Source organism: Taudactylus pleione, unplaced genomic scaffold, assembly GCF_031769625.1.
Source record: "Taudactylus pleione unplaced genomic scaffold, aTauple2 ptg000707l, whole genome shotgun sequence".
Classification (NCBI taxonomy): Eukaryota; Metazoa; Chordata; class Amphibia; order Anura; family Myobatrachidae; genus Taudactylus; species Taudactylus pleione.
The window spans coordinates 17566510-17594327 of NW_028285109.1; the positions used below are offsets into that span (position 1 = coordinate 17566510).

Here is a 27818-nt window from a genome sequence, read left to right on the forward strand (position 1 = left end):
ATCAAAAAATCATCAAATCAAAATCAGAAGGGATTTCCCAAAGGCTTCTATTTCTAGTTATGTTTATATAGCAAAGTCCATATTTAATTATAAGTCTAACTCCAATGATCTTGTCAGATACTAGTTAATTTGGTAGTTGTTCTGCATTTCTTCATAGTACTCCAGATGTATTTCACCTACTCCATATTAAATGTTTCTCCGTTTCCTAGAGTTCTTTCAAGTTTAGATGTTGTTACGTCTGTGTTCCCATGTATTCTTTCAGGCTCCATCATTCACATTCCCATTTGAGGATTATCACCCAACCATAGTTTTGCAGCACCTGGTATTCCCAGGAGGTCACCCATCCTAGTACTAACCAGGCCCACAGGAGCTTCGCTTCCAAGTTCGAGCGGAATTGGGCATATACCCAGTGGTATGGCTGCAATCAAGGTGGTGATTATATCCTATATACCAACCATACCTGAACTTCTCCAAGAAGTCACCCTCCAGGGTACTGATCAGGCCCTCCACATCAATCCACCATATCCCATAGTGGATCGGTAATGAGGTATATTTAGTAGGTGGGAGGATGCCATCACAATAAAGGCACAATTTTGGAACTTTCGTTGAAACCTTTCGGTGCCAATGTGTCCAATTCGAATAGCCAATACATCTCACGCATTGAAAGTAAATTTCCAAGATCTCCTCCTCGTTCTCCTAGTGTTACATGTTCAATAGCTTTGAACGTGATATCTTCTGGATTGGAATTATGAACTAAGGAATAATGTTTTGAAACAGCATGTCCCTCTATTTTGTTGCGTATGTTGCGGAAAAAGGGGTATTTTTATGTGTATGCTGTATGTTTTTACTTTATTTTTTTCTCTTATCACTGTATATTGTATATGTATTAAATTGTTGAATTATTTATATATAAAGGACTGGCACTTTTATTTTCCAATCATAAGGATTGGTTCTAATATTTATATGACTTATGCACTTTCTATAAACCATTCGCTCTACAGTCAACCCATTGTTCTATACATTTACTAATACCTTTACCAGTATTCATTATTGGCATTGAGCAGACGCCCATATAAAGTGGGCTTGGTTTACTTAAAATTTACACGGTTTTTGTTATATGGTATATCACATAAATTATTGTATATATTGTTGGCGCCGTTCCCACCTATTGTGTTGTCCATATATATATATATATATATATATATATATATATATATATATATTTATATATATGACCCTGAGTAAAATATATACTCTGCTTTATAGTGGGCAATGTGGATGTTTGTATATTGTGATATTCTGGGGTAATTAGCTTGGTAGAGAGGTCAGTGATGCAGAGGTAGGTGCATAATAACAGATCCATAGGCAGCTTTGCAGGTAAAATTAAATTAAATGGTGCTTTACTGACAGCATTTCAGAAACAAAATAATAAATAACCTAGCCCCCATGCAGGGCACTACCTTACTGCTTGAACCCTGACTACAGTTGCCAGCTAGTCTGCAACTGAAACACAGTATCAATCCTTTAGTCCTGTCTCTCACAGGTAAAGATACTGGTCTCCTGGTCTTCACACAAAGTCTCTCTTGTGATCCTTCCTGCCTCCTGCAGGTATGGACACTGGCTTCCTTAGCCTGCAGCCTACCTGCTTCAACGTCACACATACAGTCTGAGATTTGGACAGGGAGGACTCAGGCCTCCTGGCCCCCAATGGCCTCCAGACACACTGGGCTCTGTAGCTGCCAGTCCACCTTGGACTGAGTCCACATGCAGCCTGACTGTAGGTCTGCCTCATTAGCCCTCACCTGAGCTCTCTCCACAAGGCAGCTTTTAGGTGTGGCAAAACGTTGTACCCTGTGTGAGCGGATCCTTCCAGCCCCACACAGAATCCATGACTCACTATTGCCATCTTTGGTAATACTGCCACATAATATATATATATATATATATATATATATATATATATATATAAATGTCCATTGTAATAACAAAATGTTAGAATGTTAGAGAGCACACACAAAGCATTTCAGTAAAATTGTTTTTCTCAATATTTCAATAAATTGCTTTTAAGGGGTGGTTCATGTCTCAGGGTGCATTTAGCTTTTCATTAATGTTGTGCTCTCCAAAGTGAAAGACTTAAACGAAATAAATGATTTGACACAATTATGTTGTGTGTACATATGAATAATAAGCTATTTGGCAAGCAGAAAGTTTCTCTTACTTTGAGAAAAACATGACATTATTTGTATGTCTTGATACATACATGTGCAGTAAAACTATAATAAAATTCTGATACTCATACTGTATGTTGACTCTTTTAAATCAATTCCATTATTTGTAAATGAACATTGTAAATATGGTAGGAGCAGGAGAGAATAACACACTGGGGCATTACACACAGTAACCAACTGACATTCGTTACTCCTTGGTATACTGCCAAAGCTGTTGTATTCTCGGCAGCCGTCTGTGTGTTTACAGTCTCAGCAGAAGATATATATATATATATATATAAGTGCCACACTTTACAGAACAGGACGCTCTGAAACACTATCCAATACATTTAGAGTTATATTTAAAAAGAACAGAGGAAAGGTCTTGTAAAATGTCACTGCTTTTTGCTGCATTTTGCAAATTTCATGATATTTATACAGTATATATCTTATAATGATGGAACAGACCACATGGTCTGTCTCGGGTGAAGAGTTTCCAATTGTTTCGAGACATCTTTCACAAATATGAAATATGTCTGTAACTGTAAAGCGCATGCACCGTGACATCAAACTTTGAGCGACTGGTGCATTATGGGAGAACGCTGCTGTTTTCCTACCTTGCAAGTGTACATAATGCCATCTTCAGACAGTGTTATGGTTATTACAGTTGTTCTGCATTGCAAAACTTTTATGTGTTGTGTTCATTAAATTGTGCCTGGACCTCATCAATTATCTGGCCGATCCACCGATATCTAGTCAGATAATTGTACAATGTATTTGCGTTACCAATCACTAATTATTGGTCGGTTAGGCATGCCGATTCTTCCAGCATGTCCGGTAGATCACTTCTACTGCTGCTCGTCCGACATTTCCCCTGTTCCTTCACAGGGGAGAAATGGAGAAATGTCTCCTCCCCAGGGGAGAAGCGCTGATATTGTGGCCAATACACTGTGAGATATCTCAGTGTATGGCCACGATATCTGCTGGGTGTCAGGCTGGCAGATAAAATGTCTGTTGGTCTGACTAGCATTTTATCTGACAGCAGTGGCGGAACTACTGGAGACAACTACCTTGAATGGGGCTCCCCAACCTCCTCCATTGCCCCGCCTGTTTCTGCCATATGAAATATAGGACACAATACAAGAGAATGAAATTTCACATAACCTCTAACATTTTTGTATATTTATGCTGCTAATAGATCATAATCATAGTATATTGTGCAACAGTCACAGTGACTTCAGATGATGTAGTTAATGTTGGTGACTGGTTCTATGTTGAATATGATGGAAAGAGCTACCGAGGTGATCAAGGACATCAGAGATGGTGAATACTTAGTGAGCACAAAGGAGCAAGCTGGCAGCAACTTTAAATGGCCATCATCACCAGATGAAATATTGTATACATCTTTATAGTTTATCAGGAAGATATACATGCCCACATTGATGAATTAACGTGGATTCTACAGGTTTCAATAATTTGTATCAGACTCCATTGACTTGAGACAGAAATGTAATGTGAGTCACATGTCAAAATTGATTTTAAGATCAGATTTTTGTTTGTATGTCAATCATAAGTTTAGGGTCTTATAAGTGTATAGTATAACAATAATGTTAATTAAAATAAATTAAAAATTAGGACAGCAGGTCCCCTCATATTCTATGTCCATTCTGTTGTAACACAAGTCACGCATATAAACAATATAGTATAACAATCATGTTAATTAAAATAAATAAAATCATTAGGAGAGCAGGTCCCCTCATTTTCTATGTCCATTCTGTTGTAACATGAGTCACGCATATAAACAATAAAATTTAACTACTACGAGTGTAATTTTTTTCTGCTTCTAAGCAATAATTATGACTACCTACCCCATAAATTCTTGTCATATTTTCAAAAAGTTGAATTTCAGCTTCATTCTTGTGTGTGGTGCATTTAAACTTCTAAATATTAACATGAAATGTAACATGAGTCACATGGAATGACCCATATGAGTCCCAGAGGTCCCCTTTGGAGTCTGGAGAGCATCTGTAGCAGGCAACTAAGGGGCGGGTGGAAGTGCATGTCCCTACTGGGGTGTGTCTGGGCTTTGTGGTGAATGTGGGAGGGTTGCTGCTGAGATGTCAGTGAATGAGGGTGGAAGGGATGAGAGGAGTGCCTGGGTGCTGCTGGGTGAATGAGAGGAGTGCCTGGGTGCTGCTGTGGTGTTGGTAAGGAGTGTGTGTGCGAGTGTATGTGTGTAGGTGGGGGGCACTAACCACTATTTTGTCTCCAGGTGCCTCTTATCAATTTACACCCCCTGATAGTGTATGTGTGAAGTGATACAGTGGAGATCTGAGTGTTTCTCCACTGTTTCAGCTTTTTATAGATAGTATGAACCTATTTTACTTTATTGTGTTTATAGACTCCATAAGAGAGAAAGAAGCATATTTCAGGACAGGTAAAGAACTGATGCTGGGAGGCATATATAGAATAAACATGGTACAGCAGGTACGTTTTCTAAAACATCTTGAAATGTTTTAAATAAGAAAACTAAAAAATACTAGGCAAGCTCTTTAATTTGACACTAAGGGCCTGATTCAGAGGCGCTCGCTATTTGCGGTCGTTCGTTTTATAAAAAGGGGCTGGCTATTCAAATGAACCATTCGCACTTTGCGGTCTGTTCACGCCTCTAAGTCTGAACGAGCGAGCAAAACTTGCGGTTGTAATTTTGAAAAATACGCCCCCTTGTCGCTCGCACCATACGTCATGTCCGCTATTTATTAGATTAATCGAGTACATCGTACAGTGTATGAACTGCTCGCTATTCTTGTGGTTGGTTTTTTCAACCGCTATTTTGCGAGCAGTTCTGAGTTAAAAAAAACCAAGTGACGTGGTCAATGACGCTGCTGGATTAATTATGCACTCCCTTAAAACGCCCGTTTTGACCTTTAAGCACGCCTGCGTTCAGAATTCCACTCCCCATTTTCAAGCACCTTCCCCTGTTACCACCCACATACGCCTCCTTCTGTCACTCAAAGTAGCAGGCATTCGCTATATAGCAAACAAACGATTTTTGGCCGCACTGACTGGTTCGCGCATGCGTATTACAATCCGTACACATGCGCAGATGTGCGAACATCGGTCAGAACGAACGAGCGGCCGCTTACGAGCGGCTCTGAATGAAGCCCTAAATTCCATGCTTTTGAAAATACAATGAATCATGCTGACCATGTATTGCAGACTGACAACTATATATTATGTAACACTAATTTATACACAATTAATAAGATAGATACATTGTCCTTTGATTTATATATGTATCAATGGTAAGTTAGTAATATCTCCAAGCCCCGTAACGGGGTATGGCTTACTGCATGCCATTACCAGAATAGCCCTAGGATTCTACATGAGCGCCCTCTAGTAGCTCTTTCAAAATTGTACAAGCAGAAGTTGTGTGTTCCTGAGTGACACAAAGGCCGGCTTACATGGGGGTAATGCGGCGATGTGCAGGCGTCCTACACAACAGTGTTGGAGCTGCAGCAAGGACAATAGTAAGAGCTGCAGGCAGAGTCAAAATGCTACAGGCAACCAGAAGCAGCAATCATTAGTCACAGAAGATAACTTGGGGCCGTCACATTCACAGGGACAGATGTGCAAAGACCAAGTGCAGCAATATCAGCAGTAGCAGAGGCCAGGAGGCTCATTGCAAGGCAGCACGTTGAAAGACAGCAGGCTCCCAGCACTTGTGCGGTTCAGCACCTCGGACAGCAGCACAGGCTAATCACTATTGTACTAACCGGGACTGATCATTACACCTACGACCATATCAGCCGTCTGCAGCAGCTGCTTCCACCATCGGTGTCAATCTGGTCCTTAGACAGCAGCACATCAGTCTATTCAGCACCTGGGACAGCAGCGCCAACACAGAGAATAGAATCGGTCTTCTTTAGTAAGGAGAACTTCACAAGAATACAATTGCCACCCACGCACTACCCATCCCTATGGATGTCAAAGCAGCACCCAACGGAGTGGCGACCATAGAGGACAGAATTTTAAGGATCACTGGCTACTATGGGTATTACCCGGGATACTCCAGCCAGAAACGTAAGAATACCGAATTCAATCATTTACAAGATGTAAATAATTTAAAGTATGTTTTGTACTTTAATATGTTTAAACACCATCTGTGTAAGTGTACGTCTAGTATACACACACACATACACACACGTGTTTATTATGTGTATTTTATACTTTGACATTTGCGATGAGTATATGAACTGCAGTAACGTATGGACGCATAATTATTTATTTCGGTAAAGCCTAAGATTAATAGTTTAGGCATTATTTGGTCTTTGGGTTATGAGAGGAATTGTTAGCATGCTGAGCACTAGTATCTGTTTGGTTTGATTCGTTGCGTGTGGTGTTAGTGCTGGAATTCAGCTGGACGGTGCAATGAACACTGTAGAGGAGGAAGCGCTGCCTGCAGGTATTGTAGCAGCTATCGTGGTCTATATCTAATACAGCACAACGCTGTTCTCCTCTAGTACACATTGCACATATTAAGCAGTTTGGCGACAAACAGCTGCCAAGGGGAAGATCCACTACTAGAAAAGTAGGCAGGGCATGGCAAGAATCGTAGTTCCACAATAGATGTAAAGTCCAGATTGCCTAAGCCTGGAATAATGTTTTTAATATTGGTACAGTGTTATTCATATTGTTAGATAATGCATTGTTACAAGTTTTTCTTATTACTTATTACCATAATATAATTAGAGTAAATTAATATAATGAATACTTTTGGACACTTTAAATACTAATATATGGGTAACAGTTGAATGTTAATATGATATCTACTTTATGCTAGACTTAATGTGGTATTTTGCCAACTCAATATTTAGTCACATAGTAATAGTTTTGCACTATGAAATAGTAATTTATATTCGATTAAAGTGTTTGTATATATTTTTGCTCTAATGTGGTACATTTAGCTATTGACACATATCAAACTTCTTTATATGTTAATGAAGTTGTTTACTATATGAATAAGTAAATTATTCAGTATTCTAATCTGTATAATGAGAACAACCATGATAAGTGAATAAAGTAAATACACAAATTTCACTCCCTCATTGAAAGAATGAAACTGGTAGTAGAGCAGCTCTGTAACCCTGAATAAAGATGCAGACTGCAGCATACACTTGAGAAAGTCAGACAATAGAGTTCCTGGTCTAGCTAGTGACACTTCAAGTGTATTTATGATTATTTTTAAAGCTCAGATTCAAGTTCTACTAATGGAGATGAAAACTATGAACTATGCACAAATGAACAAATTAATTTTGTTTTCAGGGTAATTGCCAAGTTCAATAATTAAACTTCTGCCTCAGATGTTACTTTTTTTAAAAGTGTTAAATCATTGCAATCAAGGTACAAAGAATAACTACTAGTACAAGCTAAAAGAAAATAACACAGATTATTACCTATTGTGGAGTTAAAAGATATTAAAAGTGACATCCATGCATGTTGGGGTCCTTAGTTATAGGATTAAATTGTAATAAAACAATTATACTTAGTGTATCACTATGCCCTATTCATAACTCAATTCTATACACCTCTGATATCCCACCTATTCTCTTTCCCAGCTCACCTTCCTGGTTATGTCCCACCCTTTAGACTGTAAACCCTTATGGGCAGTGGCCTATTCCTCTGTTCTCTGCTCCTAGCACTATCCCTGTCACCAATGCTCCTCTGTTCCACCAGCGAATCCGGTTCTATGTGCCCCCTCATTTGTTGGACATAGGATCACTGAATGGTGGTTTAGTTCCAATCCCTTCACCACTCCCCCAAGAAAAATGTCATTACTTGCTTTTACTAGCCATAAGGAGATTCTCTACCCTTCCCTTCACTTTCCCTGATTTTCCACACTGTGCTTGGTTGAATTATTGTGTTAGAGTTATCATATGTATTCATGTTTGATTGCTTTGTTTACTCTTGTACAGCCCTGTGGATATTTTGTGGCAACATATAAATAATAGATAATAATAATTGTAATACATGGCCTTAGGCTCTTGTGGTTATCGGCAAGCCAGTACTACCTGTGTGCCTGGCAAATTTGTTCAGCACCACGTTCACTGCAGTAGGACTTGTCACATGATCAGTAGTAACAATTACCATGGAGAGCAGCTATGGCCAAAAATGAATTGCATAATCTGCTAATTGTCATGTTAAAAAATACTGCTTATAATTATAAAATCATTGAAAATTATTTAGAGTTGGACATACTGTATGTGTCTTTTTTGTCTAAACTATGCATTTCTGTACTGTGCACATGAGCAAAAAAGTCTTACACTTACATTTATATGCAGATTCAGATGCATCTTGCACTCACAATTCCTTACTCTAATACCCCTTTCAGACATAAGCCTAAAACCCGGATTTTCACACATAAACGTGCATCGACCCGGGTCTGGCATATGTATGAATGGGGCAACTCGGGTGGACAGTCCCAGGTCTGCTAGCAGGGTTTTTCCTGGGACTAACAACCCGGGTCGATGACAAGGCTCAAATGTGAAAGGTGCAACCCGGGTCTTGATGACCTGGGTCACAGCTAAACCAAATTGATTGGCCGGGAACATGGCGCTTGGAGTTGAGATCATCTCCTAGTGCCCACTGAATCCCAGAAGACCCAGGTCACTGCAATACCCAGGTCTGGTGTGAAGGGTGACGACTCAGGTCGACTCCCGATGTGTCAAAGGGGTAGCCCGGCCTCAACCCATGCTTGATGTCCCGGGAATTTATATCTGAAAGTGGTATTAGAGAGGCAGAAGTGGGGAAATATGTTTTTTTGTTCACGCAAATTCGATTTCGCCAGAGCACAGCACAGACTGATGTGTACCTAGAAAGGACAGGACCACTCTTATGTAGTGTGGGCACTTCTATCTAAACTTTTATTCTATCCATTAAAAGGGATAACATTTTAAATAAATCACCAAAAACATACAAATAGTATGTACTGAACTAACACACATAGATATAGCTATAGTATAGATATTTATCATCTATACTAATATAATAAGAATGTTGTGTATGTCTGTTTGTTCCAAGTTGGCACAAAAACTACTGAACCGATTTTAATGAAAAGTGCACGTTTTTTCCCTAGAAGTAACCTGCACTTTCTTTCATCTCGAACCATCAAGTTAAACCTGAGCAATAACAAAAACAAAATGTATTGACATTATGAATGTAAGAGATAGGTGTGGCACCATGTGCACAGCCGGTGAAGGGTGAGGGGAGAGGTGTTTTGGGCCCACGGTCACTTGAATAGGATAGGCTACATAGCAGTCTGTGCACAGGGCACACAGTGACATTGGTGTGAGTGGTGGGTGAAAACATTGCTGCCACCAGTCTGTATAGCGCTGCGGGTCACATGGGCCACTCCCATGACAGGGCCCCAATGCAAAGCCATACAACTAGAACACCCCAAATAAAAAAAATGTAGTCAGAAGCGATATCATTATGGGCGAAGCCGCAGGCAACTGCTAGTAAGGAATAAGAAATAAAATTATCCTTAGTCACCTGAGATTTCGAACACTATAATGATAACAAGAGGGCATAATTAACATTAGGATGTATTTACCAATACCCATATAACTGTCTATTATAGCCGCATTAATGTTTCATATTGAAGTCATTATTTACAATGGATTCTTTGTAATCACATTACTAGGCTTTCTATAGCAAGCTAAGTATATTGAATGACATAATAACTAATTGTAAATAATGGTATAACAAGTCACGATTTCCAGCCTTGTCATAATGTTTGTAGGCACTTCTGATGATTTTAGACTATGCATTAGAACCATGCATAAATCCTCTGCAGTTCTGTCGGAATCGGTATGTTTAGCCACCGAATCAAATACTGAGAGTGGCAGCCTGACAGGTCGGAATCCCAACTGCAGCTGGTAAGTATTCTAACCCTCCCCTCTCCCTACCCTAACCCTCCCTTAGTGGTGCCTATCCCTAACTTCCCCCCCTAGTGCCTAACCCTAACCTCCCCCCGTCAGTGCCTTAACCTAACCCCCCCTCCCTGCAATCTAAACCTAACCCTCCCTGGGGGGTGCCTAACCCTAAATCCCCTAATGGTGCCTAAGCCTAACGCCCCTTTTCCCTACAATAACCCTCCTGGGGGGTGCCTAACCCTAATCCCCCCTAATTGTGCCTTAGCCTAACGCCCCTTTTCCCTACCCTAAACCTCCTGGGGGGGTGCCTAACCCTAAGTCCTCCTGGGGGTCCCTAAAGCTAACCCCCCCCTGCGGCTACACACTAAGACACCTTCGTTCGGTAAGCCGGGTGTCGGGATTTAGTAGTGGGGCTAATGATAGGCATCAGGATTTCAATGCCTATATTTAGTCCCCTGTCGGGATGTGCGTGTCGGTATATTGGCGGGCGGGATAGCGCCTGCTGGTATCTTGACTGCATCCCCTTCTGTCATATGTTTTCTTTATTAAGCAGTGACATCAGCACTTCAGTAATCAGTAGTAGGAACACTTATATTATAAGGTGTATACAGTGGTCGAAGTGTGCCGGTATGCGGCGGTATGATATACCGGCACTTCAATTTGCACTGATCCAGAAGTGTCTGTACAGTGAGCGGGTGCCTGTACTATGAGTGAGAGACTTTAACGCTGCATATGTGACTCACTCAGCCACACACTTGCAGTGTCGCAATCCTGTATAATGCCGTGTCCCACCGGAAGTTCTGCTGGCTAGAGGCTGAATGGCCCTTGACTACCGTTACTGTTGTTGCTCCTGGGTTGCCGCTGCGGCTGGATGGATCTCCGGTCCCCGCTCCTCCCCTCGTCAAGAGTGCTCCCTCTGTATGTCCCCTCCCCTCCTCATCAATTGGCTGTGGCTGCTCGACTCCCACGGAGTTACAGATTAGCAATGGTCGGAAATGTGCACACTGCCCCCGCTCCCCTTCTCATCTCCCCTTGTGCCTCCCCCTGCTCCTTGCCCCTGTGGGGGTGCGGGTTGCCGTTGGATGGAAGACCCTGCTCCCGACCACATCTCCACTCCCTCTGTGCCTAACATCAGCTGCTCCTCACTTTGCTGCTGTTTCTGGCTTCCTCAGGTTATTGATGGTTGGGACTCTGCTCCCTGCTCCCCTTCTCATCTCCACCACTGCCTTTGGATCCCTCTCTAACTCTGCCATCCACAGACACCATGTTTGCAGACAATCTGCCTACCTGGAGCATGTCTCCCCAGCTCTGCTGACTGTCATAGAAGCACCTGGTGAGTAATACCAACCAGGGTGCTTATGTGTGTGTGTTTTTCCTGTGGGGGGCCTGTGTGTGTGTTTATCCTGTGGAGGCCTATATACAGTATACAGTATATGTGTGTTTTTCCTGTGGTGGGGGGGTAAATGTGTGTGTGTTTTTCCTGTGGGGGGCCTGTGTGTGTGTGTGTTTTTTCCTGTGGGGGGCCTATGTGTGTGTGTGTGTGTTTTTCCTGTGGATGCCTATATATGTGTCTGTTTTTCCTGTGGCGGTCCTATATATGTGTGTTTTTCCTGTGGGGGGCCTATATATGTGTGTGTTTTTCTAGTGGGGGGCCAATATATATGTGTGTGTGTGTGTTTTTCCTGTGGGGGCCTATATATGTGTTTGTGTTTTTCCTGTGGGGGGTCTATATGTGTGTGTGTGTGTTTTTCCTGTGGGTGGCCTATATATGTGTGTATTTTTCCTGTGGGGGCCTATATATGTGTGTGTTTTCCTGTGGTGGACCTTTATGTGTATGTGTATGTTTTTCCTGTGGGGGCCTATGTGTGTGTGTTTTTCCTGTGGGAGCCTATATATGTGTGTGTGTTTTTCTTGTGGGGGCCTATATGTGTGTGTTTTATCTGTGGGGGACCTATATGTGTGTGTGTTTTTCCTGTGTGGGGCCTATATGTGTTATTGACACCCCTAAATCTATATACCCAAAATGTCGCTATTTAGCGCTACAAGTCGCATAAGAAATAATTGCTTTCCAATCCAATTGTGGTTCCAAAGCACAAAAAGTTATATTGCAATAAATAGAAATTTACACGCTTAGATCTAACACAATTAGCGCAAAAAGCAAGTAAATACAAAAGTACAAACCGATACATACACGTGCGCGCTGGCCCAGTATGCAGTATTTCAATCCTGAATCTGCGGTCACCGTCACCCAAGGATATGGAGAAATGACTGACTACTGCCCCAGCTCACAAGGCTATATTCGGTACAGGTTTCAGAGACAACAAAGGCATAGAATAACAGATGCTCATTGGTTCTTGCTTCAGGTCACTCCGTTCATTGGTTAGTTCATATGGTGTCATCAGAGGTATGGATCAGCTTTCCAACTGCTTCTTTGTGTAGGTTTCCCTCCGAAGAACTAATAAAAAACACTACTTACAGAGATACATTCTAACCTATAATTCATATCTTGCGAACACATGCTGTGATCTCCTTGCCGAAAGAACCAACGATCTACAAATAAACAGGGATTTAGAATGGTACCAAACATGACATGTCTACTAGCTTCTGTACCTTAAATATCATATACATACATTTCACAACATAATTATTTGCTAATAAAACTTCTAATATCATGTTTAATGTGAAGGAACCTTTTTATACATATGCGTTCACATATGTGCGTCCGTCTAATGTTCGTATGTATGTATGTGAGTACACATGTGAGCGTCTATGTGTATGCATGTACGTTTTATGTGTGTGTGTTATGTGCATCAGAGTATGTGTAATGGATATATATATATATATATATATATATATATATATCCCCAACTTTTATCCATTTCTGGCATATTTTAATATTTAGTCATTGCCTGAACCAAATTCTAAGTTGTAAATAAAGGTTTATTTCTAAGCAGGGGGAGACCCCCAGCTGTTTGCTGTTGCCACCTTGTCTGGTAGCTTGCGACAGGCCCCTCTCCACTTAATTAGAGTGTAGGTGCCAGTTCCTATGAACCAAAACAGCACCGAACAAAAAGGTATTCAATTGTTGATGATCTGCAGGTTCCCATTTTTAATTGTTTGTTACAGGCATATTGTATCAGTATGCGGAGTCTCTCAAAACACTCACAGACATACACTTTAAGATCTGTCTTCCACACTCTGACTAAACCCTGTAGTAATATAAATATATATTTGTGCATATCAAAATTGCGCTGATGCAGAGGAGTGTCCAAGCAATTCATCATCAGACCATAGACGACTAAATCGTCAGATAATAATTGCAAGCGATCATATCCAATTATCTGATTTCTACAACATATGTGTGTTTTTCCTGTGGAGGGCCTATATGTGTGTGTTTTTCCTGTGGGGGGCCCTATATGCGTGTGTTTTTCCTGTGGGGGGGCCTATATGTGTGTGTTTTTTCCTGTGGTAGGCCTATATGTGTGTGTTTTTTTCCTGTGGGGGGCCTATATGTGAGTGTATTTTTTCCTGTGGGGGCCTGTTTGTGAGTGTGTTTTTCCTGTGTGGGCCTGTGTGTGTTTATTCCAGTGTGGGGTTTTTCCTGTGTATAATGTGTTTTTTTTTTTTCTTATCGATGACAATGTGTGTGTGCGTGTTTTTTTTTCTTCATGTAAATCCTATGTGTTTTTTTTTTTATGTGTTTGTTTCTTTTTTTCTTTTAATAAGTGTTTTTTTTATGTGAATCCTATGAGGGTAATTAAATATGCATAATATATAAGGGGTACTACTACTGAACGGCATAATGTGGGAGATGTAAGAAGCTCAGAAGCGGTATCAGAGCACGTTATGTGCGCTGATACCGCTTCTACCCGATGTATGATAGGGGGTTTGGCGGTAAATGACAGGGACGCTATGCGCCCCTGTCATTATCGGCGCTGATATCTACAAGATAGCAGCACCAATAGCCTGGGCCATGTATGTGCGGTCAAATCGCCTGACCGTTCGTCCCGCTGTTGCTATCGACAGCTACAGCCTGGCGCTGCCCTATCCCCACAGCAGGGACAGCGGGATACTTGCGAGATCCCGCGCATGCTCAGTGGAGCCGGCCGGGACTGAGACACAGCACATCAGCACTAGGCTGCTACGCTGTGGTCTTTAGCGGGTAGCGCCGGAGCGAACATCCGGCCGATGCGATGAGATGTTCATACATCTCATTGGTAGTGCTTCCTGCTTCGCCTCGGTAAAGAGGCGAAGCAGGAAGCGTTATAGCGGCACATTAAGTGCAGCTATAATACATCTGCCCCAATGTGTTTAAGGGTGTGGTGCACTATATTGAATAAAAGGGGCGCATCTTACGGACATGCCCCTCTGAGTGGTCACACCCCCTACAACCTTAAATTTTCCATACCCCCATTTCAAAATTCCCACTTCGACCACTGGGTGTATATATAAGGAATAACATAGAGCTTGACAAATCATTTACATGTACAGAGTAGAAGTCTATTTATAATCTGAATTAAGGAGTTATACAGAGTGTTTTCCAAAGAAAGTATCCACAAATTAGACTCCAGAATAGTCTGTTATTGTAGGTGCTGGCTCCTTGACTTTTCTATCTTTGGAATAACATACACTATAGATAAATTCAGACTGGGTGTTTCGTCTAATATTCCAATAATAGTATTTGAATATTTTTGAATCAAGATGATATCACTGATAGTAGTTGGCTATTAGAATCTGCTTTTTACTCTATCCAGACTAGCCATATGTGAGTCATTACATCAGATGTCTATGAGAACAGCAGTATTGAAAAGTATGCAATTTATGGTCTAAGGCAGCCATGGAAACCATTTTTACATGGGCACGATCATGAACACGAAAGCTGTATATTACCTAAATATATGTGTAAACACAACTTTGGAAGCCAACAGAAGGTAACTAGTGTGTGGGGATAAAATGTAGCGCTGTTCTATTCATGTTGCACCATTGTTTTCTGTTTTCTATTTTTGCCACTGTAGTGCAATCAATACATACCGTAACTAACTATATAACTGGTGAAAAGTGCCCTCCATTACTTTTATTTTGACACCTGGCAGCCTCAAAAAAAGCATGTTTTATATATATATATATATATATATATATATCTAAAACATATATATATATATATATATATATACAGTGCCTTGCAAAAGTATTCACCCCCTTGGCTTTTTACCTTTTTTGTTACATTACAACCTATTTATTTTTATTTTTAATCTGAGTTTTATGTGATGGATCTGCACAAAATAGTCTAATTTGGTGAAGTGGAAGGAGAAAAATATATATAAAAAAGAATCTTTATAAATAAAATTCTGAAAATTGGCATGTGCATATGTAATCACCCCCTTTGCTATGAAGCCCCTCAAAAGTTCTGGCGCAACCAATTACCTTCAGAAGTCACATAATTAGTGAAATGAAGTCCACCTGTGTGAAATCTAAGTGTCACATGATCTGTCAGTATAAACTCACCTTTTCTGAAAGGCCCCAGAGGCTGCAACACCCAGTGGCGTAACTAGGGCAGGGCGAGCGGGGTGCATGCCCTGGGCGCCGTGGGACCGGCGTCGCGGGGGGGGCGCCGCCGGCCACGGTAGTGGCCCGCCCGCCCTAGTTAGCCAGTGTAGCGCCGACCACAATGAGTGCGGTCAGCGCTACAGATTTACACAGGACCGGCGCTAGACTTCCAGCGCCGGTCCTGTGCTGCACAGCTGAGCTCGTTCCCTCCCTCTGAGCGCTTGCCCAATAGTGCTAGGAGGCGGGCTCAGGCTGTGTGTTAAACAGCAGCCAATGAGAGTCAGATAGACTCTCATTGACTGCTGCAGCACGCACTGCAAGAGCCGGGCTTCCGTCCGGCTCCTGCAGTGGGTAATGGGACAGACGTCATGACATCATGACGTCTGTCCCATAATGCTGAGCGCGCCAGCCCGGGAGGACTGGCGGGCGGCGGCGGGAGCGGTGTCGCGGACCGGAGCACCAGCAGCGTGGATTCAGGTAAGTATATTTTTATATATATTTTTTTTTTAAACCTGTCTGCACTACTGGGGGCACAACGGGGGTGGGGGGTGGCTACTACTGGGGGGACCTCTACTGGGGGTGGGGGCACAATGGGGGAGGGGTGGCTACTACTGGGGGCACCATTATTGGGAGGACCTCAACTGGGGGGGCTACTACTGGGGGCACTTAATCGGGAGGGGGAAGCTCTACTGGGGACTACTACTTGGGGGGGGGAACTACCACTGGGGGCATTATAAAAGGGGCCTACTACTAGAGGCACTGCACTGGGGGGACCACTACTGGGGGCAATAATAGGAAGGGCCACTACAGGGGGCACTGGATAGGGGGGATCACTACTGGGTGCCTGCATAAGGGGACCACTACTGGGAAAACTGCATGGGGGGGACTACTGCTGGGGGCACTATATAAAGGGCACTGCATGGGGGGGACTACTACTGGGGGCACTATATAAAGGGCACTGCATAAGGGGATACCGCTACTGGGCGCACTGCATTGTGGGGACTTCTACTGGGGGCACTGCATAAGGGGGAACACTACATGGGGCACTGCATTTGGGGGCGCCACTACTGGGGGTACTGAGTAAGGGGAACTAATTGGGGGCTGTATAAGGGGGACCACTACTGGGGATACTGTATAAGGGGCACTACCATGGGCCTGCATAAGATGGATCACAACTGCATACTGGGGGTACTGTATAAGGGGTACTACTGGGGTTAAGGTGCATATGGATAGGAATGTTCAGTGTAAAAATAAAGGGGTGTGTCATGTTGACACGCCCCATTTTTAAGTGACCACGCCCATTTTTTTGCCGCACGCACCTTCGGCACACGCACATCGGGGGGGGGGCTCCCTTTTCAAATTTGCCCTGGGCTCCAAATACCCTAGTTACGCCACTGGCAACACCACTAAGCAAGAGGCATCACACCATGAAGGAGCTCTCCAAACAAGTCAGGGACAAAGTTGTTGAGAAGTACAATTCTGGGTTGGGTTATAAAAAAATATCCAAATCTTTGATGATCCCCCGGAGCACCATCAAAATCCATCATCATCATCAAATGGAAAGAACATGGTACCACAACAAACCTGCCAAGAGAGGGCCATCCACCAAAACTCACAGACCGGGCAAGGAGGGCATTAATCAGAGAGGCAGCACAGAGACCAAAGGTAACCCTGAAGGAGCTGCAGAGTTCCACAGCAGAGACTGGTGTATCTGTGCATGTGACCACAATAAGCCAGAAAATAGCCATTACTTAGTGATAAAAATAAGAAGACACGATTTGAGTTTGCCAAAAGGCATGTGGGCGACTCCCCAAATGTATGGAGGAAGACTAAAATTTAACTTTTCGGCCACCAAGGAAAACGCTATGTCTGGCGCAAACCCAACACATCCCATCACCCCAAGAACACCATCCCCACAGTGAAACATGGTGGTGGCAGCATCATGCTGTGGAGATGTTTTTCAACAGCAGGGACTGGGAAACTGATTTGAGTCGAGGGAAAGATGGATGGTGCTAAATACAGGGATATTCTTGAGCAAAACCTGTTTCAGTCTGCCTGTGATTTGTGACTGGGACGGAGGTTAACCTTCCAGCAGGACAATGACCCGAAGCACACTGCTAAAGCAACACTCAAGTGGTTTAAGGGGAAACATATAAATATGTTGGAATGGCCAAGTCAAAGCCCAGATCTCAATCCAATTGAGAATCTGTGGTCAGACTTGAAGATTGCTGTTCACAAGCGGAAACCATCCAACATGAAGGAGCTGGAGCAGTTTTACCTTGAGGAATGGGCAAAAATCCCAGGGGCAAGATGTGGCAAGCTCATAGAGACTTATCCAAAGCGACTTGCAGCTGTAATTGCCGCAAAAGGTGGCTCGACAAAGTACTGACTTTAGGGGGGGGAATAGTTATGCACACTGAAGTTTTCTGTTATGTTGTCCTAAATGTTGTTTGATTCACAATATAAAAAAAAACACAACTTCACAGTTGTAGGCATGTTCTGTGAATGAAATGATGCACATCTTCAAACAATCCATTTTAATTCCAGGTTGTGCGGCAACAAAACATGAAAAATGCAAAGGGGAGTGAATACTTTTGCAAGGCACTGTATATATATATATATATATATATATATATATATTATATATATATATATATATATATATATATATACGTACATGCATACATTATTGTTTGGTCTGCTTGCACAAACTGCAGTTGTTTGGTAAATACTCAATCAGTGCCAGTAGTATAGTTTACAGGTCAGTTGTCTGAGGGCCTAATTCAGACCCGCTCGCGAGCGCAGGACGCTCACAAGCGGGTGGATGGTGCCCTAATGCGCATGCGCACAATGGAGGGAGCTCCGTCGTGCGCATGTGCGAGACCCGCATAGCGACAGCCAAGCTGTCGCTCGGAGTCTCGCACCAAAGGGGGCGTGCTGTCGATGGTGACTGACAGCATGCCCCCTTTGGTGGGTGTGCCAGGGGCGTGGCTGCCCAGATGGAGGCGTTCCCATGCGAACGCCTTCTGTCTGGAGCCGGCCCCACTGACATCACTAGTGATGTCAGTGGGAGTGATTTTGGCTCTGATAGAGCCAAAATCACTCCAGGGCTTGCGGCCACGAGACCCTACCGCAGGGTAACCCACAGCTATGCGAGCGTCCAAGAGGCCGCTCCATTTTTAGGTAGGAGGGGCCTGATTCAGAGCGATCACTCTGAAAAATATTATCAAGTGAGACATAGCTTCTCCTTTAAATACACTTTGTCACTATGGACTGGGCTGTGCATTGTGTCACCACACAATTGGCTATGTGTTGCAAAAAGCTGGGTACACACTTTGCAGTTCACTCTGCAGATCCGATCAATGCTCCGTGCCTTGGAAAGATTATAAAATCAGTAGGCACCCTGAGCTAGTTTTAGGACAGAGAGGGCATCACCATTTTAAGCAGGAATAAAATCCTAACCTCCCAATCCAACCACTGCAGGAATGTTCCTTCATACACACATACAGTATGCAATTATCAGGTTCAACGGCCTGGTAATTGCATACCTGTGTACCCATCTTAACAGTGGGTAAGAAATCAAATATAACCGAGACTCATTCAATTCTTATAGCATTTTCAAGTATCTTAGGCAAATATGTAAATTCATAGCAGTGTGATATTGCATACAACTATATTTATTACATAAAAAAACCAAATGCCCCTACATGAATTGAATCCCAATGTCAGATCTGCCCTCACGGCTCCTAAGTCCACTTCTTTTCCACCCATAAACCATAAGCGATAATTATAAATCAAGTCCAAGGCAACAGCTGCACTCCCATGCTGCAAACAAATGTCCAAAAACAATGACAAAATCATATCAGCGGGCAGTGGGCCTGATTCAGACCCGGTCGCAAGCGCTGTGCACTCGCAACCGGGTCGATGGTAGGCCAGTGTGCATGCGCACGACGGAGCCGGCTCCGTCATGCGCCTGCGCGAGACCCGGATAGCGACGGGCACTCCGTCGCTCTGGGTCTCGTACCAAAGGGGGCATGCTGTCGATGTTGAGTGAGTTCCCATGGGAACGTCTACTGTCTGGGGCCGGCCCCACTGACATCACAAGTGATGTCAGTGAGAGAGCTTTCGGCTCTGTTAGAGCCGAAAGCTCTCTGGGGCTTGCGGCAATGAGACCCTACCACAAGGGTCTCGTTGCAAGCCCGATGGCCGCGATGGTCTTGACCATCGCGACCATCATGATGGCCGCTCACTATAGCTGTGGGTGGTCACAGGATATATTCTGCAGCGCTTTATATATTTCACACATATTCTGCAGTGCTTTGTATAGTGCACACATATTCTGCAGCAATTTATATAGTGCACACATATTCTGCAGTGCTTTAAATAGTGCACACATATTCTGCAGCGCTTTATATAGTGCACACATTTTCTGCAGTGCTTTAAATAGTGCACACATATTCTGCAGTGCTTTATATAGTGTACACATTTTCTGCAGTGCTTTAAATAGTGCACACATATTCTGCAGTGCTTTATATAGTGCACACATTTTCTGCAGTGCTTTAAATAGTGCACACATATTCTGCAGTGCTTTATATAGTGCACACATTTTGCAGCACTTTATATAGTGCACACATATTCTGCAGCGCTTTATATAGTGCACACATTTTGCAGCACTTTATATAGTGCACACATATTCTGCAGTGCTTTATATAGTTCACACATATTTTGCACCGCTTTATATAGTTCACACATATTCTGCAGTGCTTTATATAGTGCACACATATTCTGCAGAGCTTTATATAGTTCACACATATTCTGCAGCGCTTTATATAGTTCACACATATTCTGCAGTGCTTTGTATAGTGCACACATATTCTGCAGCAATTTATATAGTGCACACATATTCTGCAGCGCTTTATATAGTGCACAAATATTCTGCAGTGCTTTAAATAGTCCACACATATTCTGCAGCACTTTATATAGTGCACACATTTTCTGCAGTGCTTTAAATAGTGCACACATATTTTGCAGTGCTTTAAATAGTGCACACATTCTGCGGTGCTTTATATAGTGCACACATTTTCTGCAGTGTTTTATAAAGTGCACACATATTCTGCAGTGCTTTAAATAGTGCACACATTCTGCGGTGCTTTATATAGTGCACACATATTCTGCAGTGCTTTATATAGTTCACACATATTCTGCAGCACTTTATATAGTTCACACATATTCTGCAGTGCTTTGTATAGTGCACACATATTCTGCAGCACTTTATATAGTGCACACATATTCTGCAGTGCTTTATATAGTTCACACATATTCTGCAATACCTTATATAGTGCACACATATTCTGCAGTGCTTTATATAGTGCACACATATTCTGCAGTGCTTTGTATAGTGCACACATATTCTGCAGCGCTTTATATAGTGCACACATATTCTGCAGTCCTTTAAATAGTGCACATATATTCTGCAGTGCTTTGTATAGTGCACACATATTCTGTAGCTCTTTATATAGTGCACACATATTCTGCAGTGCTTTATATAGTGCACATATATTCTGCAGCGCTTTATATATTGCACATATATTCTGCAGTGCTTTAAATAGTGCACATATATTCTGCAGTGCTTTAAATAGTGCACATATATTCTGCAGCGCTTTATATATTGCACACATATTCTGCAGCGCTTTATATAGTGCACACATATTCTGCAGTGCTTTAAATAGTGCACATATATTCTGCAGTGCTTTGTATAGTGCACACATATTCTGTAGCTCTTTATATAGTGCATACATATTCTGCAGTGCTTTATATAGTGCACATATATTCTGCAGCGCTTTATATATTGCACATATATTCTGCAGTGCTTTAAATAGTGCACATATATTCTGCAGTGCTTTAAATAGTGCACATATATTCTGCAGCGCTTTATATATTGCATACATATTCTGCAGCTCTTTAATATTTAGTCATTCACATCAGTCCCTGTCCTAGTGGAGCTTACAATCCATGTTCCCTATCACATGCACGCACACATACACACTTATACCCCTTTTACACCGGAGCGAAAACCCGGGTTATTGCAGGGTTAACCCGGGCAGCTCCCTGGTGTAAAAGGGGAGAGGGTTGGATCGCTGGGTCGAGTGACCCGGCAATCCAACCTAGGTAAATAGCATGGTTCAACACGGGCTTAGCCCGTGAAACCCTGCTGTGAGAATAGCGCACTTGGGTCACGATGACCTGGAGTGCGCTGCAAGCCTACCGATTGGTCCGGCTTCAGTGGCGCTTGGAGATGACGACGGAAAAGCCGGGTCTATGCAGACCCGACTGTGGAGTGAACGGCGCCGACTTGGGAATATCCTGAGTCGGCGACGGCTAAATTCCGGGTCTGATCCAGATAGGAACTCTGGACCTCATTCAGAGGCGGTCGCAAGAAGCGATCGCTTTCTCTGAATGAGGGCGGGCGCTTCTTTTTTTTTGGTGCGGCCTCTTGGTCGCAAGCTAAGCTGTGGGTTACCACCCACAGCTTAGCTAGCGACCAGGGTGATGGTCGCGTGGTGATCACCATCGTGACCATCGGGGCTTGCGACCACACCCTAAGGTTGGGTCTGGGCACTCGCAAGCCCCAGGGAGCTTTCTGCTCTGATGGAGCAGGAAGCTCCCCACTGACATCACTGATGATGTCAGTGCGGCCGCCCACAAAATGGTAGGCGTTCCTTCTGCTTTGGAAGCCACCACCCCGGCCCGCCTACAAAAAGGTGCGAGCTGTCGATCAACATCGACAGCCACCCCTTTTGTAGCGAGCTCCGTTGCGAGAGAGTTTCTCTTTCGCTCCGGGGCTTGCGCACGCGCAGGGCTACCCATCGACCCGGTTGCGAGCACATCGGTGTTTGTGACCGGGTCTGAATGACCCCCTCTGTTCCAACTCCGGGTCAGACCCGGAATTTTGGTGGAAAATGGGTATTAGGTACCTTTTCTGTTGGGAGCCAATTAACCTATCAGTATATATTTTGGAGCCTGGGAGGAAACCAAAGTACCCGGAGGAAATCCACGCAAGCACGGGGAGAATATACAAACTCCACACAGTTAGGACCATTATGGGAATCGAACAAAATAACTCAGTGCTACGAGGCAGTAATGCTAACCATTATACCAACCCTGCTGCTCCAATGATTAAACAAATGTACTTTATTGTTATTCAAGCTAACTGCCTAATCAAACAAACATTAATTTTAAATGAGTTTGATAGCTCTAGGTGATTGGTTTATTTTATTACATGTCATCCTGCAACTTTTATTAAACATTTGGACTTTTACAGCTGTCTGTGCTGTACGGTCTTTAAAGTTTAGTTGTTTCTTTTTGTGCTGTCCGCAATTTAGTAGTGCTCTCTGCACCTGATCCAGCTATAGCCAGAAATCAGCCTGGTGTATTTTAATCCACGACAAATAACACTGCATGCCTATATGAATACATGACTGAAAGCTGCAGAAGATAGCTAATATAATTTATAATAAATATATATTTAAAAAGTTATGAAAGCCACGTACAAGCTAACAAATCATCCAGCTGAAAGTGAAATACCCCTCTAAGAGGTGACCTACAAGGACACAGCTATGCAGTAATGAGATATGACATTGCAGAAGTGCATGGGGTGCACACAGCTAGAACACACACATATAGAACATATTTATAAGGGGTCACAAGCCCACTGCAGAATGTATACATTACTCATAAAACTGGAAATATAGGCCCTCATTCAGAGCCACTCGCTAGCGGCAGTACGCTCGTTCCGAGCGATGTTCGCACATCTGCGCATGCGTACGGATCGTTATACGCATGCGCGAACCAGTCAGTGCGGCCGAAATTCATGTGCTCGCAATATAGCGAATGCCTGCTATTTTGAGTGACAGAATGAGGCGTATGTGGGTGGTAACAGGGGAAGGTGCTTGAAAATGGGGAGTGGAGATCCGAACGCAGGCGTGCTTAAAGGTCAAAAAATGGGCGTTTTATGGGTGTGCATAATTAATATAGCAGCGTCATTGACCACGTGACTGGGTTATTTTATAGCCAGAACTGCTCGCAAGATTGTGGTAGCAAAAACCAACCACAAGAATAGCGAGCAGTTCATACGCTGGTCGATGTACTCGATTAATCTAATAAATAGCGGACATGACGTATGGTGCGTGCGGCCAGGGGGCGTTTTTAACAAATAAACGAGCGTATGTTTTGCTCGCTCATTCAGACTTAGAGGTGTGAACAGACTGCAATTTGCGAACTGATCATTTGAATAGCCACCCCTTGTTTTTGAACAAACGACCGCAAATAGCGAACGGCTCTGAATCAGGCCCATAGTGCACTGTAAAACAATGAAAACTGAATCCCAAATCAATGTCCCCATTGTAAATAAAAAATATATTTACATGTGGGCCTAAAGGTGGGAACACACCTGACAAATATATCTGCAGATGATCATACACACTGAACGGCCATCATCTGCTTGTGCCCTCGGGTAGTGGCGGGCAGTGGGCAGGTCGGGGGCGTATCCTGCTCCCATCCTCGCGGCTGCCGCTGTGTGTGTACGGGCGGTCTGCAGACATATCTGTCCATCGGCTGTGCAGCACAGCCAATGTGATATGTCGGTGAACGCCGACGTTCACCGACATACCGCGTGCACACACTGGCCAACGGGCAGCAGATATATTGGCCGATCAATTGATTGGCCAATGTAACTGTCAGTGTGTACCCAGCATAAGAGAACCTTACTAATTAAAGTGATCCAACTGATTTATCTGTATATATATATATATATATATATATATATATATACAGTCAGGTGCATAAATATTGGGACATTGACAGAATTTTCATATTTTGGCCTCTATTCACCACCACAATGGCTTTGAAATGAAACAAACAAGATGTGCTTTAACTGCAGACTTTCAGATTTAATTTGAGGGTAATTACATCCAAATCAGGTGAACGGTGTAGGCATTACAACGGTTTCTATATGTGCCTCCCACTTTTTTTTTTTTTTATAAATTCTTTATTTTCAGAACAAAAACACATTTTTGTAACAGAAAATCAATGCATAACATTCTACTATATAATATAGAAAAATTTCAAAATATTCAGAAAAGAGAGATAAAATAAAAATATATGCATTTATATATATTTAGACATTAACACACATATACAGACATATCCTTACTTACAGACATCTCTGTTTTTAAAAAAAAAAAGAAAAATACATAAAATAAAATACATAAAATAAAAATAAAAGGGTGGAATAACAGAGAGAGAATAAGACAAGGGGGGGAAAAGGGGAGGTGTTGCAGATAGACCCTGAATGCACCGATATCCGAAATAAGACCCCAAAATTATTATTATTTTTTTTTTTTCCCCATAATTAAGAATGTGGAATGAGGGCTGCATATGAGGCAGAGGATTTAAAATCAATCCAATTGGACCAAATAGCAGTAAACTCAGAGTGTTTCTCAGGGGCTGAATAGAGAACATCATCCATTGTCATATAGAAGTCAAGACGTTGACACCATTCCCAGACTGTGGGAGGAGTCCGGGAGCGCCAATGAACTGGGAGTACCGCCCTTGCCGCATTATTAATATGACTAAGGAGGGACTTTTTATAAACAGAGATCGGGTCAGATGTATGTGAGAGTAACCAAAAATCCGAACCAGATGGTACAGTGATGCCTAAGATCTCCGAAGCCAAGGCTATTATTTTACCCCAGAAGGGGATAATTAGTGGACAGTCCCACCAGATGTGCATCATCGTACCCGTTTCCCCAAGACACCTCCAACAGAGAGGGGATACCGTGGGATAGCATTTGTGGTGTATGACCGGGCAACGATACCATCGTGTCATGACCTTATATTGCGTTTCCAAAACCTCTAAACTGTTGGAACACGCATTAGTGACTAGAAACACTCTTTCCCAATTGATATGTATATCTTTTTTAATGAAATCTCTATCCCAGGCCTTTACAAAAAGAGGGTCTCCAGTAAACATGTTATGTAATAAAATCTTATATATACCCGAGATTATATGTGTATTAGGTTGCCGAGGCGAGCACATAGATTCAAAGGGTGTCATATCCCTAGCAATTACTAAAGGACCCCCCAGAGAAGAGACAAAATGTCGGATCTGAGTGTAGGCCCAGAGAGATTGATTTGTAAGAGAGGTATTGGCACATAAATCTGTGAAGGGTATGAATTTACCATTGGCCACAAGGTGACCAGCTCTAATAATCCCTGCAGTAGACCATATCGAAGAAAACATCCCAGAATTCCCAGGAGGGAAAAGGGGATTATATAAGATAGGGGTAAGAGGAGATATCACTGAAGATATTCCGGGTTTTACTCGCAATTTTCTCCACATCTCTAAAGTAGGGCCCACTGTTGGGTGTGCAGAACGAGCAATTTTAGAACACCACGGCAAAGTACTCAAATGAAGATTAGACGATTCTGCCTCCAACTCCACCCACTGCTTACCCACTGTGCTCCGAGTCCAATCCAGAACTCTACCGAGTACAATGGCCTGATAGTAAGTGGATATCATTGGCAATTGTTGGCCTCCCTGACATTTCTGCCTAAAAAGCACTTCATGTTTAAATCTGGGCTTCCTACCCCCCCAGACAAACTTTCGGATGAGGGTATGTGCTTCTGAGAAAAAGCTTGAGGGAAGGGCAATCGGTGTGGTCTGCAACAAATATAAGAGGCGCGGAAGAATATTCATCTTGATAATATTTAGGCGGCCTAGCCACGAAAACTTTTGCAAACTCCACTTATCCAATTCTTTACGAATAGAAGTGAGCAAAGGTGTATGATTAAGGGCAAACAGATCACATAAACGTCTAGGAACAAATATGCCTAAGTAGTGCGGACACTGTCTCAACCGAAGCGGTAACATTTAAGGCAACAGACTTACTATAATTAATCTTAAAATTAGAGAGGTCACCAAAACGCTGGAATTCTTTCATTAAATTAGGGAGAGAAGTAACTGGATTAGTTACTATCGCTAGCAGATCATCCGCAAAGAGGGCAAGGCGATAATCCCGTGAACCCACCTTAAGACCCGTGATACTAGAGTTCGCTCTAATTGCTCTCGCCAAGGCTTCCATGCAAAGTACAAAAACCAACGGAGAGAGAGGACAGCCCTGACGAGTACCATTTGATATGTTGACAGGTGCCGACAAGATCCCATTCACTCGTATCTGGGCCGAAGGGGCTCTATATAGGGCCAAAATTTTAGAAAGGAAGCTTGCACCCAACCCTAAGCGATTCAACACCCCTGTCATGAGACTCCAATCCACACGGTCAAAAGCCTTTTCAGCGTCAGTGGAGAGGAGCACCATGGGAATATCAGAGGAGACTGCATGGTGTATTAAATCAAGGACTTTGGTGGTATTGTCCTTCGCCTCCCTACCTGGGACAAAGCCCACCTGATCAGAGTGGATAATAGATGGGAGATGAGGCTTAAGTCGATTAGCTATAAGCTTCGCATAGAGCTTGACATCTACATTTAAAAGAGATATCGGGCGATAACTCGCCGGTAGTGATGGATCCTTGCCCTCCTTGGGGATAACCGTAATATGTGCTGCAAGCGATTGATCTGAGAAAGGAGTATGCACTGAAACTGCATTACAGGCCCGTAACAAAAGCGGCAAGAGAGTATCTTGATACGCCTTATAGTATGACAACGTGAAGCCATCAGGACCAGGGCTCTTACTGGATGGGGAAGATTTGATGGCAACAGATAATTCGTCTTCTGTAAAAGGGGAGTCAAGAGCCTGTGTCACCGCTTCGGGGAGAATAGGGAAGTCTATTTCTTCCAAATACTTCTGGGTCTGCATTACTCGAGCTGCGTGATCTAAATTCGCATTATCCGGACCTAGATTATAGAGGGCATAGTAAAAAGACTGAAAGACTGCTGCGATGTCTTTGTCAGTATGACAAAGATTACCTGTATGATCCTTGATACGTTGAAGATAAGTCAGGGATCTCTGAGCTCTAAGAGCCCTTGCCAGCATTTTGCCTGGTTTGTTCCCCCAACGATAATATTTATGGCGGCATCTTTGAAACCCTCTCCTAGCTCCTTCATAAAGTAGAT

At 42.9% G+C, this 27818-nt stretch overlaps 1 protein-coding gene and 1 pseudogene across 2 annotated transcripts in view; one reads left to right on the forward strand and one right to left on the reverse strand.

The window, feature by feature from the left end:
• Positions 1–307: 307 nt before the first annotated feature.
• On the reverse strand, positions 308–426 carry LOC148477605 (5S ribosomal RNA; annotated as a pseudogene).
• Positions 427–5724: 5298 nt separating this feature from the next.
• Positions 5725–27818, forward strand: part of SLC35F4 (solute carrier family 35 member F4) — a 372785-nt gene continuing 350691 nt past the window's right edge. For both annotated transcript variants that reach the window (XM_088456541.1, XM_088456543.1), the window contains exon 1: positions 5725–6290. In XM_088456541.1, the coding sequence (XP_088312667.1) occupies positions 6188–6290 (103 nt within the window). In that variant the 5' untranslated portion in view covers positions 5725–6187. The remainder of the gene's footprint in view (positions 6291–27818) is intronic.